General features: G+C 41.5%; 1 protein-coding gene across 2 annotated transcripts in view; it reads right to left on the bottom strand.

Annotated features, from left to right (window-relative positions):
* LOC121326993 (FAS-associated factor 1-like) overlaps positions 1-18,049 on the bottom strand; it is an 84,680-nt gene that overhangs the window by 27,630 nt on the left and 39,001 nt on the right. For both annotated transcript variants that reach the window (XM_041270709.1, XM_041270707.1), the window contains 5 exons: positions 6,945-7,040; positions 5,951-6,074; positions 5,473-5,536; positions 5,245-5,326; positions 1,071-1,225 (listed from right to left, as the gene is read on the bottom strand). In XM_041270709.1, coding sequence (XP_041126643.1) covers positions 1,071-1,225; positions 5,245-5,326; positions 5,473-5,536; positions 5,951-6,074; positions 6,945-7,040 — 521 coding nt within the window. The remainder of the gene's footprint in view (positions 1-1,070; positions 1,226-5,244; positions 5,327-5,472; positions 5,537-5,950; positions 6,075-6,944; positions 7,041-18,049) is intronic.

Below are 18,049 nucleotides of genomic sequence, written 5' to 3'. Positions count from 1 at the left end.
AGAGTAGTAAAATGCAACATGTCTAAGACTTTTGCACAGCAGTGTACATATTCTAGTTTTAAAATCATACATGATTGCTGGAGACTGCTGATTCAAGGTTTCCCGTGACCACACCAGTTATTTGCTCACACAGCGAGACTGACTTTATGCAACCAAATTAACCGATAAGCACTTGTGAAGGAGATCTGCTGTTACATTTTCAAAAACAACTTGTGTACTCCTTTTACTGCAACAGTTTCAATTGAGCAGGAAGGTTAAAAAGGAAAAGCTCCAGATCCCTTCTCTAATAAAGAAAGTGAAAGGAAAGAATGGGAGAGAGGGGGGCAAGAGAAGGCCAATGTCTTAACTGCATCTTTCTTAAAGCCCTCTATACAGGGGGTTACTTAGTGAAGTAGCCTAGTGGAAGAAAGGAGTTGTGCCCCAGAGTCTAACCTGCCCGCTGGCGCACAATTAAACTCCCATCTGTTTCAGCAACTGGCAAGATCAAAATGCTTTCTGAACAGCGGGGAGAGAAAGCAAGGGGTTCTCACCAGTTAGCCTGTCCAACACTTAAGGCTCACACCTGGGCTGGATTTGGACGGAGGTAGGCGGGAATGCATTTCCAAAGGGTCAAGCGTTCTGTATGCAGGCGTGCGTCACGGCCAGTGCAATACCCCAGGGTAAGGGGTCAACAGCTGTGAATGCAGCTAATTACATACATGAAAGGGGGAGGCTCTTTGATCAATTAGCACTGGCTTTCAAAGCGGAGCTGTTCCTTCAGTGTCACAGGAGCTTTGGTGACATGACCTTACCTGCAAGGCCTGGTGCAAGACGCATGAAGACAGGGACACCTGTTGCACCTGCAGGCGGCGATTGTGTTCTGAGCGGGAGAGTTTGTGTGCAGGTTTAAATTACAAATGAGGATCCCCAGGGGTTTTTGAATAAACAAGGTTATTTAAGAAAAGGAAAAACAACATTGAGGCACAATTTAAAGTGCAACTGCATGGGAAATTTCTGGCAGAGGGCCAGGAACATTTTGCATGTCACCACCATGGCTCTCCTTGGGGTCAGCATGGCTCTGTAGTCATTACCTGGCTCTGTTGGCTTCTTTCGTCATGTCCCACGCCCAGGTGATGAAGTTCTGGCTGAGGTAGGAGACAATGGATTCAGCACACAGCATCTGGGAGCAGAAGACGTTGGTGAGGACGCTGTCATCGTGGTGAAGGTAGATGGCAAGGGGCTTCCTCTGAGGGAAGAAAAGAGATCATAGAGGTGAAAATGAACAGCAGGAACCACAGAATACTGGAAACTCACAGTGGCATGTCCGTTACAGGGGTGTGCTGTGTACAATGGTGCCTGCTGGCTAGAATCATGTGCATTGAAGATCAATGCCTGTGAACAGGTTTCTGTTGGACACCATATTAAAGATACTGTATAAGTCCTCACAGCCCACATTGCCGATAATGTATCTTAAGAAATGGGCATGCAGAGCTTTTTTCACAATTGGTTGTGAAGTGCTTAAGATCTGAGTAAAGGCGCAAGTGAGGTATATGTAAGTACATGTATACGGTAATTTACAAAACTACAGACCAACCTCACAGAGGGGGAAGCCAGCAAAGCTTTAGCAGCCCTCAATATACTATCTGATTTATCCTATGCAACCATAAATCAGGGCTGAATGGAAATGCAACGTACCAGAAAATCAAGAGAGCTCTGCTTCAGATTGATTCAATGTGACAGGTACCATAGGAACACGCAGGGTCAATGTGACAGGTACCATAGGAACATGCAGGGTCAATGTGACAGGTACCATAGGAACATGCAGGGTCAATGTGACAGGTACCATAGGAACATGCAGGTTTAAGTTTTGCCACTATTTTCATTATACTAGCAAGACCTTAAAATGCGCAAAATATCAGCTTTGCTACCGCTTCAGTTGGTAAATAATTTTTTTACCAAAACACCAATCACTTTTGACAGGATTAGGAAATATGTAAGATAGCAATAAACCACTGTAACACTTTAACTGTCTGTTCGTGTATCTACTTTATATTACTAGCCTCTACCAGCAGGGGTCTGTCAACACTGTTGATTGTGCCACCTAATGGTGATTTAGTTCAGTTGCATACACTGATTGTGCAAATGGTTCCTGCAACTAAAATTTTAAGTTTCTCAAGCCAGGAGTCAATGATGCTTTGATTGTATCTACAGAGTCAGGTACAGTCAGTGGTGGAGCATTTCACCTACCCCAGTACCTGCCCCTCCCAGCAGAGGGCACTGCAGCCATTTAGAGTACAACATGAATGAGGATTTATGGAATGGAACAAATCACTCCGTTTACTTTACATAAAAAAACCAATAAACCATCTCATAAGCACCAGAGTCTGCCAAATATTGACGAATCCCAACTTATAAATCTGGGGGTATTTAACGAGCAATATGGGCAAAATGAGCCTGAAGAATTTCCTGTGTAGATGAGAGAGATGTCAAATTTAAAAAGACAGGAGAGGTTAACAGAAGAACTTACAAACAACAATCAAGTGTGTGTGTTTTTTTTTTTTTTTTTTTTTTTTAACTGATGGTTCATTTCCCCCTATTCTGCTTTTCTAAGAGGAAGGTTCGGCAATATCCAGGTTATTCCAATCTGGAGAAGATAAAAAAGCCTCCAGCATTGTACAGCGTCTCTAGGAGAGGAGGAGGGCACGGCTATGTTTGCTCAGTGATTAGAGCTTTAGAATAAGCCTCCAGCTCCTAGTGAGAAAGAGCTTGGAGCTCATTCACTGGGCCAATTCAAGATCTTGAAAAGATTAAACACTCACGCTGGGAAGACAAGCAAATGCAGCTTTTGGAAGGAGGATGAAGAAATTCTTTAAAGAAAAAAACAAAACAAAAAACACAACACACGGATGACTTCATTATTTCGCACTCCCCGCGTGGAAACTTTAAGAAAGTGTTTAGTTAGTGGAAAAGCCACTTTGACCGGCGCCCCGTTCCCAAACCCTTTAATCTGCCCTTTGTGGGAAGCCCGCTTTCTGATAAAGTAGACAGGGTTCCCTTTTTCTCTATGTATTTTTAATTTACATTATGGGGGTGGGGGAGGACTGGCAACTGAGTTTTTGGTTTGTTTGTTTTATTTCAAAGAAGATCTAGTATTTATCAGACATTTTTTACCCCATTGGTTTTATTCCTGTTCCTTTTGTTGGGCCTCCAGAAGCCCCCCCCCCCCCCCCCCCCCCCCCCCACCCACCCCCCCCCCTTTAGCAGCAACCCCTCTGCTGGGAGAGGTGCGCTTGGAGCAGGTCCAGGTTTTCCCAGAGTACTACAGAGATCCACTCCTCAGATCAACAAAACTCTTCACTACTGAACTAGAACTAATGGCAGTGTAGGAAAAGCAAGGAGCAATAATCAGCCCAGTTGACTCAGTCTTGCACATTTCCCCTCAAATATGAACAAGTACATTTAGCTCTGCAAATTATTTTTAAATCGCTTCCTAACCAGGTGTAATCAATCCTTAGTCACCGACAATAACTGGGCTCACACTGAAGGCAGAAAGTGGCTTAAATATACCCCACATACATAAATGGGGTTTACTATAATTTAAAGCAAAACAAATAAAACAAAAAACTTCACAAAACTGGTTTAAATTCCTTTAAACTGCCACAAACTGTATAAACTACATAAATAATGACTATAATGTGCATAAAAATCATTAAAAGCAATTGTTTTCACACTATACACAAGCACAGCACTCAAAAAGCACTCATTGAATAGGGAACAATAGATTGAAGGAACTGGACCTTTTTTGATACATTTCCCAACCACTGGTCTGCTTTATTGATCAGTTAATAATTTCAGTAGAAGGAAATGTAGAAGGATGATGGTAGAAACGTCCATTTCGATGACATGTGTGGGGTGACTTAGGCAAATAACGTTAGTCAAGAGTATTCCAACAACATTAATTGATAAAAAAAAAAAATCACTGACAGAAGGTGTCAACCCATCTTCTCAGAAAGTTAGAAAAATCATTTGAAAGGGGAAAAGTATTTCGTTTTTACCACATTGGTTCTTGTAAATTAAAAAAAAAAAAAAAAGAAAAAAAACATGTGTTTAACATTGACATGAGGGTGTATGGCAAGAGTGCCTTTGAACCGAGATAGACTAAGATTCCCTTACAGCGGTGATAATCGCAGGGCAGAAAGCATTCGACAGCAGGGTTAGGACAGCTGTGTCTTAAACAGACTGCAAATGAGAGCGCTTCATGAAAAAGCAATTCCCTGTCCTCTAATGAATTTTGATGGCGTCTTAATCTGAAACGTGAAGATCTGCAGATAGATAGCAGGGTTAGCCTGATTAATCAAAACGTTCGAGACTTCAAACACAGCAGACAGGGATGAGGGGCCTGGCTCAGAGCTCCACTGATCCCCCCCGGCTCATCGGCCCTGAGCGTTTTCATTAAGAGGGATTGAGAGCCTCTTCACCAGAAACACTTCATCAAATGTAGTGTTTTACTTAGCGATTAGCCGGATAGCCATTGACAGGGCCTGAGCAAAAAATCCCCTCAAAATCTGTCCACTCCAATAAACACTTAATGAGCATCACAGGTCCGTGCGGAAGGGTTAGGCCGATCTTGTGTGCCTTTTTTATTTACTGTTATACACAATCTCCACTTCACAGGAATGAGCTGTGGCTTTTCAAGCCCCGTTACTGAACTCATTTTCTTTCAAAGAAAGGTCAGCTGTCTATCACTTTCCTTTGCTGCGGTTTTGTTGTTTTTTACATTCCTTTTTCCAGTTTGACAGGGTGCGAAGCCCTTCGCTAGAGTCTCTTATCCAGTCTCCACGCTCTGCAGTTACCAGTTGCTCCATACAGCAGTTACAAATTACAGCCAAATAAAACAGCATTATTGATCATTTATATCTAGGGGTGTAACCATTCCTAGCGTATCAATGAATCGCGATACTTCTTTACATGATATGTCGTATCGGAATAGAGGCACGGGTCGTTTGTACAACAGTTTATTGTACTGTAGTTCACCAAGTGGTTCTTGAATCGGTGTGTTTTACAGTTGGTATGAATACATACTCCCTACCTCATTAAATGTATGCCTTTTATAACAAATGATCATTTGATCTTATTATGCATCATATAAGTAGCCCAACACGACCATCACATGTATCATGATGCACATCGTGAAATTAGTGTCTCGTTACAGCCCTACTTACACCCACAGTGTAGAGCAGCAGGAACGATAAGTAAAATACTTACATCCCGGGCTTTCCCATAGAAGGTCTCCTGAAACGCTGCCTCAAGCGAGCCGATGAAGAACACAGGGTGGCACTCTCCATATCTTCAACACAGACACACACAGAACAGCTCATGTTAAAAAAGCCTCTCTAACTGGTCTGTTTTATATGAAATACTTCTATTTCATGTGAAACAAACCACCTCCCCACCCCCCCAAATATAACTGAACACAGACTGTGGTTGTCTCACCTCGATGAGAATTCGGCAGTAAAGTGCAGTAAGGCATCTCCCTCATTCTCAGAGTTTTCTGGCACTAAGGAAGCAAGAAAGAAAGGAGGGCAGCACTTACAAATACTGTGACATGAAGGTGCATGAGAACCAGGCAAAAACAGCTTTATCATTATTACTGTCATTAGAATAATCCGGGCAATAAAACGCCCACATTCTAAAATAGCACTTAATGTGCATTCCCTGCCATTTAACGTGTTGTTACACTGTTTCCAAGTTAACCTAGAAAGTAAACTGCATAACAGAGACTGCAGTTTACAGAGAATTCTAGCACCCTACAGGTGACTAAAAAACTACCAGGCACCTCTGTAGGGCTGCAGAACTGTCACAATGTTGAGATCAACAAACTCATTTCCACTGACTTTGGAGCTGAACCAAGTACTTTAGAAAATAAAATAAACAAACAAAAAACTGGGTTTAAAGACGTGGTGAAACGTACTCATTGGAGACTTCCGGGAGGCTGAGGTCCCCATTCCAAATATCTCTCCTTCGTCTACCCCGAACTCGGAGGCATCCTCAAAGTCATCCCCTTCACTGTCGCTCACCATGTGGACATCCGTACACTACAGAGGGGTTTAAAACACGGGATCAGAATTATTGGATCAGGAAAGGAAAGGGCTCTTCAAAAACGTGCATGCTCAAAACAGCTCCCTTCCACTAATACACAGCGTGGGTAAAGGCATGTGCCATAGAGCAAAGTTACTAAGGCTGGTAGAACGGCATAGTATGGGGAACAGAATGGTATGGTTGGCATCACAACCCCACCCAAAACCATGTCACCCATTTCGCTCTATATCCCCACGCTCCACTGTTGCTACATGTCAAGTTTCAATGCCCTACGACAAATAACTCCAGGGATATTCAGCTGCATAAAGGGCTAAGCTGCAGCCCCAACACAGGAACTGAAGAGGAATTGAACACTACAGGAGAGATATTTACTCCCAAATGGTCAGGAAGGAAAAGAGCACCAAATAAAGATCCCAAACCAGAAATAAACCATTTAATTCAGGGGCTTGTAAATACAGTAGAATCTTTCTAATCCGAACCCTGGTGATCTCAATTGACCTATAACCCGACCCTTGCTTCATAATGGAATACATGCTTATGGAAGCTGTAGTAAAAATCAAAGTTCCATTTTAGAATTATATGACAAGTGTACTAAACATTTAAAATCAGTCTCTGTACTTTTAGTCACAATATTGAAGTATTAGTATTTATTGATTCTCCTAAAACACTTCCAGCATTATCAGGACCATTATCCATTTGGTGTGGAATGGCTCTCTGAGCAATCAAGCCCTAAGCACTCATCCTCAAAGCCAGTGCTGTGGCAGGATAAGCAGGTTTGACTCAGAGTGATCACTCAGTCTCAAGCCTGCATTAGCCCCTCATCGAGTAGCTCTGCACCGGGTGCAAGACAGCAAGCTGTCACTGACCTCCTCAGGCTGCTCTTGGGTGTGGGCAGGGGACGTTCTCCGGCAGACAGTGAGACGATGACAGGGGAAGCTTATCCCAGCCACAGCTAACGTCATCTAAAAGAGGGAACAAAACACAACTCTCTCATTTAAGGTAAAAAAAAAAAGGTGTTTTTACCTAAAAATGTATTATGAAGAACTCACACATTCATTTTATTCCACCACCCCAATAAGTGACATGTACAATACAGTTTATGGGGTCTAGACTACTTTGAAATGGAGGTGGGGCTAAATGCTACCAATCACTTATACATTGAAAAAAACATCCTGAGATTCATTGTAAACCAAGGTTAAATAAGTATCACCTCTAATACCTTCAGGGAATCTTGTGCTCCAGAATGGCTGACGGCAGCCTTATTTTATTCCTCATCAGCGACTTGTGCAGGCATGATTATAGAAGCCCCTGCCAACCAAGCACCAAGTCTGCCAGAACTGCTGTCCATTGTGACTAAAACTGAGAGGAGCGCTACAGATCTGTTTCTCCTACAAATTATTGTATCAAAAGAACTGTTTCATTTCCAAGCACTCTCATTTTCCCTAACATTGCTACCTTCTAGCTAAACAATTAAAAAAGAAAACACTTTGATCTGCTTGCCAGCCTCCAGGACTACACCAGGTACCTCTAGGGGGTACTTGAATCTCCAACTACTGTGCACCATGTTCATTTGTGTTTGCCCTGCTAATTAGCAAGCAAGCAGCCTGTGGAAATATCACCCTGCTAGAGTACTGGGGAGACTCATTAACATTAGCCACCCTAATCATCTGCAGTGCGCTTGCTAGCAAACACACACAGCCTTCTCACCCTGCTGCACCCTGACTCTGCACTCACCCACAAACTGTTCAAGACTTGTGTCTTGGATCTCAGGTGAGAACGAGGTACAGAGTGCTAATTAAGTCAAATTACAGGCAAATATACACAATAGCCTTACAGTTTGTGAACCCAGATATGTGAACACACCCTGATCATTGACAGAAATCATCACCTTCTTCATCATCATCATCATCTTTGAATTTCTGAAACAGTTATGTTTTGCTTTAATTACAGTATGGAAAGTTATATACAAATAAACACTTGGGCAGTTAGAAGTTATTCTATGTTTTTTTCCAAAACTGCCATTTTTTGCAATAAATATGAAGCATGTCCAGTATGCATTTGTATTGTTTTTATCATCCTCCATAACCATTAAGAAACTACGTTTAATGTCATATAATTTATTACCAGCATAACCGCCACCACCATCAATAAACTACAATTAGAACAGAAGATTCCAATGTACTATTTAAAAAAAACATTCCTTGTAAAATGCAAGTTTCTGGATAATAGAAACCACTGCGCCATGAGATTGCTCAGGGCTGGCTTTCCCACATGAAGTGCAAACAGTCCGGATGACACAGTCAGAGCTCCATTCAAAGTCTTGCCCTTCCTGAGTTCCCATGAAGCACACACAGGGTCCCAGGGGCCGCTATGATGCCCTCTCACCACAGTGACAATGTGCTCCAGGATCGGCTTCACTAGGACTGCGTGACCTTTGAGTACCGTGAACTCTGACCCTGACAGTGAGTAACTGGGATTAGGTCCTTGCTAGTCATACTGCACCAGGTCTTAAAGAGCAGTGGTTCTCAACCACTTTTTGAATCATGCCCCGCCTTAGCAAGTCAGTGGACAGCCAATCGGAGGTCAAGATTTTCACATACTGCACATTTTAAAAATAGTGATATACTCCAGCAACAGCACCCACACACCTCTTCATCACCAGTAGTTAATGACTGATCATCCCCAGGCTGTTACACAAAGAATGACTCATTTGGACATCTCTATGGCAAGTTTGCCTTGACTGTGTGTTGTCTAATTTTAGAACAGTCTTTTGCCATCAGCGAATGACTGGCTGTGAACAAATGTACTGTATCTGTTTTTAAGGCAAACAAAACCCTGCCAAAATTATTGTTGTTGGGTATCGTGACAGTTTGATGGATGCCACAAGCACACAGGCTACTGTTATTCTAAATTACAGTACCGCATTACTTTAAATTGAGGGTTGCCAACAATATTCTAGTAGGGTACTAAACCTTGCAGACGTTTGGAATCTTAGCCAGCAAACCCAAAAGAAAACTGCCTCAATACAAACCGCTGCCAAGTGTCAGAAAACACTAATTACTGTACTGCCTCCCAGTGGAGCCGGGAGAGAGAACAATGCTCTGTGTCCCACTACAGCAGCTCATTTCTGAGATACAGTACAATACAGTACAGTACAGTTCAAGTTTGAGAAAGGTGGGGAAAAAATGCATAGCATGTTGCCATTTAATTACAGTTATGGCATTCCCAGCCTCACATAAGAAGATAATGTTTCAAGGTCCAATTATAAACACATACAATCAGAGCTTTAGATCTGTGGAGTGTACCAGAAGATAGCTTAACGTTCCAGCATAAATCAATGCCGATCACTTAACCAAATTGCTTTGGATTCTTCAATACCGGCGCTAGTTTCCAGACTGATTAAAAACAGTATCACAATAGAAACTACTCTAGAAGCAGACACGGTTCTGTATTGCTTTTCTCACAGAATGCTGCCTTCTTTATCTTCTGCTTTTAAACTGTAAATGCAAGAACAAACGAAGAGCATGCACTATGTCAGTGGCACTCAAAGCTTCACTCTCAGGACCAGAGACACCATCTGACATAATCAGGTTACTGCAATAGTAAAGCCACTACAATCTTACATAGTTCCATTTGTTAAATCTGTATTGTCACTATGAGTTATATTTTGGAAAAAAAAAGGAAAATGTCAATAGAGGAAAAAAATCAAACCATCAAGCCCTCGACCGATGAGAAACACCCACAAAAATAAAAGAAAATGTCGCATGTTTTATTATGATGAGCCTACAAACACATTTTCCAGCAATCTGACAGGCTACCTGTAATCAATGCTTTAGGATGTCACCCTTTACATATTCCTGAATCTGGAATTCTACTCTACCTATATAAAAACAGTAAATCAGTCCATTAGTTAGCAGAAACACACCAACCTGCGACTACATCACATGGCTTCTAAAAACAGCAGTCTGTTGAGGCAGTTGCTGGCTGTTACGTTGCACTCAACGGTCGTCCTCTCTCAGGAGCGGCATGTTTTTGATACTGCAGTTTCAAAGGGGCTAAGGGATGAGCAACTGTGATGTTCAGAGTGGGTTAGCCTAACAGCAAATACCTTTATTTCCCCAGTATAAATGTGCACTCTTTGGCAATTTTTGGAAAAACGTGTGCTGTAGGTGCAGTATGCTTGGTTATGGTATTTTATATAGTATAATGTTTTTGCGTGGGTGTTCTACAAAATTTGTGTGTCCTACAATGGATTTAACCCCAGGCTGCTTGGTCTTGTGAAAGGAAAGGAAAACTTCATAAATTCAAATGACAAGCAAGTCTTATTGTGAAGTAAGCACGGTACACATTTTATTTGCATTTCTGAAAAAAAATTGTTCCTCACAAAATGCATTATAGGGTTAAAAAGATTGGACAAAAATGTGTAATACAGTACGTGATAAGCAAGATATGCTGGCGAATCTCTCGGGTTTAGGATCTCCTTTCACTTTGTAATTTCTATACTGGAAATAAAGCCAACCAGCCATGGCTTCTATCATCAGCAAGCGTGTCAATTGTTAGTAAGCTGCTGCAGAAACAGACTATTATTCCAATACAGACGTGACTCAAACTGGCTTCATCAGGTCAACTCATTGCAGTCTGACCATCTGAAGACAGAGGAGAAGCTAAACAAGCACAATCTTCTTTCTAGAAAGTAAAAAGTTAGAGAAGTCAAAAGGTATCAACATTTAGTCTGTACATTCTTAATTACTGAGTAAAAGTATCTGTGCATCCTGCACTTGATTCTCATTGCTGCTCAGTTCCCCAGCATCTTTAAAACATATACAGTATCCTGCACCTTAATACATGAGCCCTACTACAATTCACGCTCAGCTCACGCTGCATCCTAATCATGATGACCATCAAATTATTTTCAGTAACCTAGTACTGAAATGAAATTAGATAAACATTAGGCTAGAAGTCAGTGCCTGACAAAGATCTGACCCTGTTTCTCTGCAAGCTTAATGAGAAACTGCAAATCGTCATATTCCCAAAAAAATACCTTCAAAATCTTAAAAGGAACAACCAAAAACAAATTAAACAAAAATTACGACATTGGTTGGTTCACTGTGGCACCCATGTATCCAATTAATACAAAGCAGTACGTTTCGACGACCTGCTATGCCGTCGGCTGTAGCTCCTTGTTGTGAATCTCAGGGCTTGGCAAGTTGCTGGCTTGCCTGGGCTGGCCTCGAGGCCCCCCTATCAGCTCCATCAGGGTTAAACAGTATTGCACCCGCAGAGCAGAGAAACAAGACAGGACGGAAACAATTAAAAGAGGAGATGAGGGGAAGGGAGAGAAACCATATTAAAAATATAAAGAAAAGTCAAGGTCAGGAGATCGAGCCTGGGCAGCTTGCTTTTGAGCCACTTGCATTGAGAATAAGATATTCAAGGCTTAATCCAGGCAACTATTGAGGCCAGGAAGAGGTCTCTTCAGTGCAGGGCCCCCTACCCACCCCCATGTTGCATCACTGTTCCCCAAAATTCGCCAAATACTTAGCAACAGCTTTAAATCATTTTTTTATTTCAATTCTGTGCGGTGCTATTGGGTGAATTAAAAATACATAGGAGCTCCACGGCCGCTGAATGTTTAAAAATTTTGAGCAGTACTTGAGTTCTACAGTGAACTTGAAGCAAATCTCCCTTTCCGTCTTGCGTGAATTTTGCTTTTATTTATTTTTTTGAATAAAAGCAAAATACTTTATGGAAGTTCACAAACACACACACGAACATAGATTTTTCAAATTCCAATAATTTCATGTGATATTTATACATCTGTTAGTAAATATTGCAATATGTAACCCGTAATTAAATCCAAGCATTAAAAAAAAAAAAAAAAAACAGTCAAGACACAGTTAAGCAATGAAGACCGAATATTACTGTAAACATTTAAATAAGGAGTAATATTAAAGTTTAAAGAAGTACTGTGTTTGGCCATCACAGTAATACAATGTTAAAACTAATCTGTTCTGGCAAACAAGAGCTTTTTAAAATTTGCCTTCAAACAAATTGTCAAAATGGCATTTGCATATAAAATGGTTTGTACCAGCGCTAAAGTCGCATACGATTGCGTGTGCATGACACATGTTTTGGGGTATGTCTATGAATACCAGCTTCCTCAATAAGGGAGAATACCTCGTCAAGAAGAATCAGTCCACTAAGCCCCTCACAAGTATACGTACATTTAGCACTATTGCTGTGAAGACACAGCTTACCATATCAAAGAGTTCAGCTACGATCGTGGCTAGCCTCTCTCTTCCCCAAGTCTCTTGCTGGCAAGTGGGCTCCCTCGAGTAGTACTTCACTCCTCAATCTCTTTCAGAAATGGGGGATGTTAACCTCTGTCACCCGTGGTTCAACTCTTTTTTTTTTTACTTCTTTTAATTAACACTTGCATTTGAGAAAAGCCTGCAGTGATGCAGAAAGGCTTTCTCTTTTTTTCTTTTTTTGTTGTAAATGCCAGTGTTTGGTTTGCGGCTGCGAGGGTGAGATCATTCTTGCCGACAGCTCTATTGAAGGCTCCCAGCGCCCCGTTTCTCTCCCTGGCGCAGGGTGCAGAGGGTGGAAGGGTCTATGGGAAGTCACACTTCGCACACCTGTTCACTCTATGCATGATATCCAGGCTGGTTTTGACATGTCACTCCTGATTAGCCTTCCGTCTCATCACTGCCTCTCACAGTTACCTTCAGGACTGGGGTTTGAGTGCAGTTCCTCGCACCTGTGTGTTTGTGTGATTTCTTGTGTGACTGCGTAACTCTTCCAGCACTAACCCTATTATAACTAATTAAATTAGTTTCTGCATCTTATATGGAATTATGAGTTACCTTATCTAGACTGCACAAGCATATATATATATATATATATATATATATATATATATATATATATATATATATATATATATATAGAGAGAGAGAGAGAGAGAGATTTTTATTTATTTTTTTATACAGAGCTGTAGTGTATCCCACATCTAACCAGATTACAACAAACCAAGGGTGACATCACTGCTTTAGGGAAAGTGAAGAACCTCACCGCAGAGCCTTTTCATAGTTCACCATACAGAATTGGGCCCGACAGACCTCAAAGAAAGCCACCCTGTACCCATCTGGCCAGCTAAGATCCCCCAAGCCTCCACCCCCAGTGCTTGGGAGGGTAATGTTTAGCTGGACACCGATAGCTTCCCCTCATTGTATTCACAGGTAAACCGAGAGTGTGGTTCCCACTGCTGTTTCTCTGAGCCGGAGCCATGGCGTGGGAAAGGGGGTGGCCTGCCTGTCAACCTGCCTCTCTCCTGTACACTGAGCTTCCCAAACTCAAAAGAGGATGGGGGTGGGGAGGGGGGGTGCTGTAATCCAGAAACCTGACTCTCGCAAACCCAAAACCACTAAATCCAAGTCTCCAGACTGCTAACTAAGATTCTCATCAACATATCAAGAAAATAGTGAAGCAAACCATGCGTGATTAAAAAAAAAAAAAAAAAAAAAAAAAAAGGTGCAGTATACATTATGGTTTTAGAAATGTGCGTACCATACTTTAAAAGCCTGGCAAGACAATGGGATCTGTTTTAATGATCTAAACCATGGCAGCTCTTGGTTTTTCTGGTTAATTTGTTGACCCACTTGTTAATAACATTACAATACATAATTAAACTACAGCGAAATCCGATTTAGGGAGACGGTATTTAGATACGGCACTTTAGTTTTCCTCTGGAGAGAAAACCCATCAGTGGTTCCAGGGCTTGAAGTGAATATAAGGAATGTAGGCAGCCATAGAAACCAAGATTTTGCAGACCGGAAGAGAGGGCGAGTTTAGTGGGGGGGGGTTTAGTGGGGGGGGCTAGCTTCTCAACTAGCCAAAGCTGTTTGTGTTTAGAGGGTGGTAGGAAATCTAAAAAGGACACTCTTCTCAGCCTCCCCACTTAATGTGACCTGAAAAAAGCAATCATAAAAGGGCTCTGTCTAGGCTTATCTCTGAGCCCTGTCACTACGGTAACCAATAGGGGAATAAGCATGTGTGGGTCCATGAATTTAAGAATCTATAAAAGCCAGGGCTAAAAAGGCATGTGCAGCACCTCAAAGATTGACTGCATTAATACATTAGCAAATACGCTGAAACACTGGATAAATGTCAGCAATTATGGAAAAGGCATCTAATAACGATGTTCCATGTCTGTCAATCCCCGACGGAAAATTATATGCAACTGCCACTCAAACTGCCTGGCCCCCGCGATTCTGCTCGCTCTGCCGGAGAGCCGAGGACCACCGGCATTCAGATGCGCACTTTAAAAAAAAAAAAAAAAAAAAAAAGTAATAAACAGTAATGCAGTTCAATCATCGCTGATCACAACTGTCAACAATCTTGTGCAAAGGGGGTCTGAAACATCTTTGTACAGCCTGCCACTCCGATAGCCATCAGAGAGACTGCCTTGACAACTAAGCTCTGCCGTCGAACTGTTGCCGCCAAACTGTGCCCTTACCCACACATACAATCTCTGTTATAACTGGTTTATTAGCTTTTTTTAGTGTGTAGAAGAAAACATGTTGCAATGCAGTCACACAACCGCAGATTCTCTCCTGTTACAAAGTTTAAAAAACAGAGCCAACAGGGAAAGGCAGTATTTGAGAGATGAGAGTGCGGCGGTGATAAATTGTAATTAGAAATGGAGCCGCCGCAGTATTTCACAGTGTCTGTCCTCGTTAGCGAGGGAATATCAGTCTCCCAGCAGGCCTGTCAGTTTTGCGCTTCTCAGAGCTGAACTGTCGCAGCACGAACGCACATCCCCCCTGCTGGAGCACATCTCCACTCCATCCTCCAAGAGCGAAAACCAAAACAAATACTGTAAAAATGGATCAGTTGAGGCCATTAGAATTTTTTTGTTAACACTGGCACGAACTACAGAGATTTCTCACTTGTTATCTACAGGGATTATTTACCAACTAAATTTGATGGAAGCTTCAGGAAGGACATCATCTCCCGGCTTACAGCAACAAGAAATCTGTCAACTTTGTAAAATACCAGGGGAATGTTCACAGGGATTTGAGAATAAAAGGACTTTCCCAAACAGCGGCCATGTCCTTGGTAGCAGTTGAAAATACATCATTCACATCTTTCTAGTTGATACAGCTTGCTTTCTAAAAGAAAGTGTGTGGATTATTGTACATACTTATTGACACTTGAGATATGATCAGATATGATCGCTGTAGCCATCATTTTCCCCCATCAGTCAAAGGTTGATTTCCTATTTGCAGTTCCATTCCTGGATCTAGAAACTCAAAACAGTTATGTACCCACTATCATGTCCTTTTAACATGAGATTGTTGCTTCCTAGTGGGATTAAATCATCTACCTTTAATCTTCCACAACATTTAGAACTGGGTTTTTAAATCTAGAATGAATTATAATGAAATCAACAGAAAGTATTTATTTAAAGATTTTAGGAAAGAAGGCAAATGCAGCTAAAAATATATATATATATATATATATATATATATATATATATATATATATATATATATATATATATATATATATATATATATATAACGTTTGTGAAACAGATATGAAAAGTGAATAGATAACAGAAAAGTGCTATATGTTTCTAGACAACAATTTACACAACAAAACTAGAGATTATACCATATTCAGTACACATTTATAATCAATCTGTCAGTCTGTGCATGTTTTAGCGAATTCAAACAAGTAATGGCATTTGGAATAGTTCTGTGTTGTAAGTCCGAGAAGAGCCACGATGTAGAGGATGAATAACACAGACAACATAATCATCCATTCTGACTTCCAGAAAATGTCAGTTTAAGAGAAGAGCTGCCTGCTCTGTTTATTGGTGTAAGCCTCCGGAGACGAGGCGAGGTTAATGAGATATGCACTGAAACAGCTCTCTCTCTCGGCAAGCCGTCACCTTCTTTATTATGCAAGAAGACTGTTCAATAAAAAAAGGAAAAATGACCTGGCAGGCGTTATCAGAAGGCAACAACCTTTAAAAAAAGAAAGAAAATCCAATTCTGCAAGTACCCAGTTATACAGCCAGGAGTGGCTGAAACACAAAATCCACAAGGGGGCGCAATGGGATCATTCACCTTTGACAACCTTGGTTTGACCACATGCACCGTATCATGCACATGAAAAATTGTGAGATAGTGTGACATAGCGACATACTGTTTTAGATGCTCTTGATAACGAGATATAAAATGTAAGAAGGTCAATCGCAAGGTCAAACTGCAGAAACCTGAATTCAAATCCAACTACTGAGCCATTGAGTTCCACCTTGGAAGACATGGACTCCGAGCAGCATGATAAGCCTCCAAAGACACTGTTCCAAAGCTCAGCTGGGCTGTAAAGCTTTTTGATGGAATTTGGCCAAGGAAACAGGGTCAAGACCACTACCTCATGATCCCGAAAGTCCACCAGGCAGACCGGGCCTCTGTTTCACAGCTTATTCACATTTGTTCGACTTGGCTAGTGGAAACAGGGGCACCACCCCATCTAAGCAGATATCAACATATTGCTACAGAATAGCAGGAGAGAAAGTAGTAACAAACGAAGAAAAAGAGCTTATAATATAATGATCATTAAAACTTGAACAGTCAAGTGTAATGTAGAAGATATTCTTGGGCCACTGTGAAGTGATTATGCTAGACAAAGCAGTTCCTATTCAGAAGGATTGTATTTAGAGTGCTATGAGGTCTAGTCTTGCCAAACTGAGTAGAGTTACTCTTCTCCAAAACCAAGTTGTTAAAGTCTTTAAAAGTCTGAAGTTTTCATTTTTTTAAATTCTTCTAGGCACAGCTTTGGCCCTGGGACCTCACTTCCACACAGCTGGAAGGCCAGCTATGAATTGGTACTAAGCTACAGTTCTGTAATGGTGGTGGACAAAATATTTGTCATTTGAGTGTATAGCTACAATGACCTAGTTTCAAAGGTGGTTTAGCAATCAAACCTCTCGCAGATGAGGTGCCTGAGCAAAGTGTTTCTAAAATCCAAAATTTAAAAGAGCACAGATTAGTGTGGCATAAAAATTTCTTTGCAGGTTTGGATGCAGACACACCAACCAACAGAGCACCTGCTATCGTCGCTCTGTAAGATTGGGCTCATCTAGACTGTAAATGACTTGCAGGGATGGAAATAATTCCCACTGCAAGCCATTCCTGGTTTTACAATGCGTATAAGAAGACTCACCTGAGCCTGTTACCTATACACACTGTGGCTAATCAAGCTCATAGTAAAACTGGGAACAGGTGAAAATGCTATGCAATAGGAGTCTTATTCCCATCCCTGACTTGAAAAAGGGAGATGCAGCTTTCACATACAGAGTACATGCTGGATTGCAGCATGCATGCCCAAGGCTTGGATAACATGCACAATTCAGTAATTTACAAAAAGGGTGAGTATTTCTATCCTAGTCAAACATAACAGCAAAAAAGCATATTGTTAAGGCCTGCCTAGATATACCGAAATGTCCAGATTGTTTTGAGCACCACTCTATACTATATAAAAAAAATTAAAAAGTGCTTGTTTTCCTAGGAAAGCGCTGTGGTAGCCCTGCTCCAGATGTCGGCACAGCTGCCATCTGCCTCCCCCTCCAGGAATTGGTGCGTCTCAGGGCTGGCTTCCTCTCGCTATCTGATTCACCTGCAGTGTGAGCGTGCAGAGCGCACTGTTACCACAACCAGCGCTGCAAAAACACTGAAAACTGTTTCTAATGAACTGTTGCAAACACCGCCAACTTCAATACTTCAGGCAGTCTGTCTCACTCCGTGCTGTTTAGATATCAAATTTTCATGTGTGACAGGCAGGAAGCTTGAAAATGCCCCACTGTCAAGTACAACAGTAGATTTTTAAAATATATATTGGCATGTCTTTATAGTTCAGCCTTTCATTAGTAAAAGTTATGTTTCTGTGGGGTCTCTAGGCC

Source organism: Polyodon spathula, chromosome 14, assembly GCF_017654505.1.
Source record: "Polyodon spathula isolate WHYD16114869_AA chromosome 14, ASM1765450v1, whole genome shotgun sequence".
Lineage (NCBI taxonomy): Eukaryota > Metazoa > Chordata > Actinopteri > Acipenseriformes > Polyodontidae > Polyodon > Polyodon spathula.
Note: the sequence above shows the minus strand (reverse complement) of the source record. Positions and strands in the feature narration are given on the sequence as shown.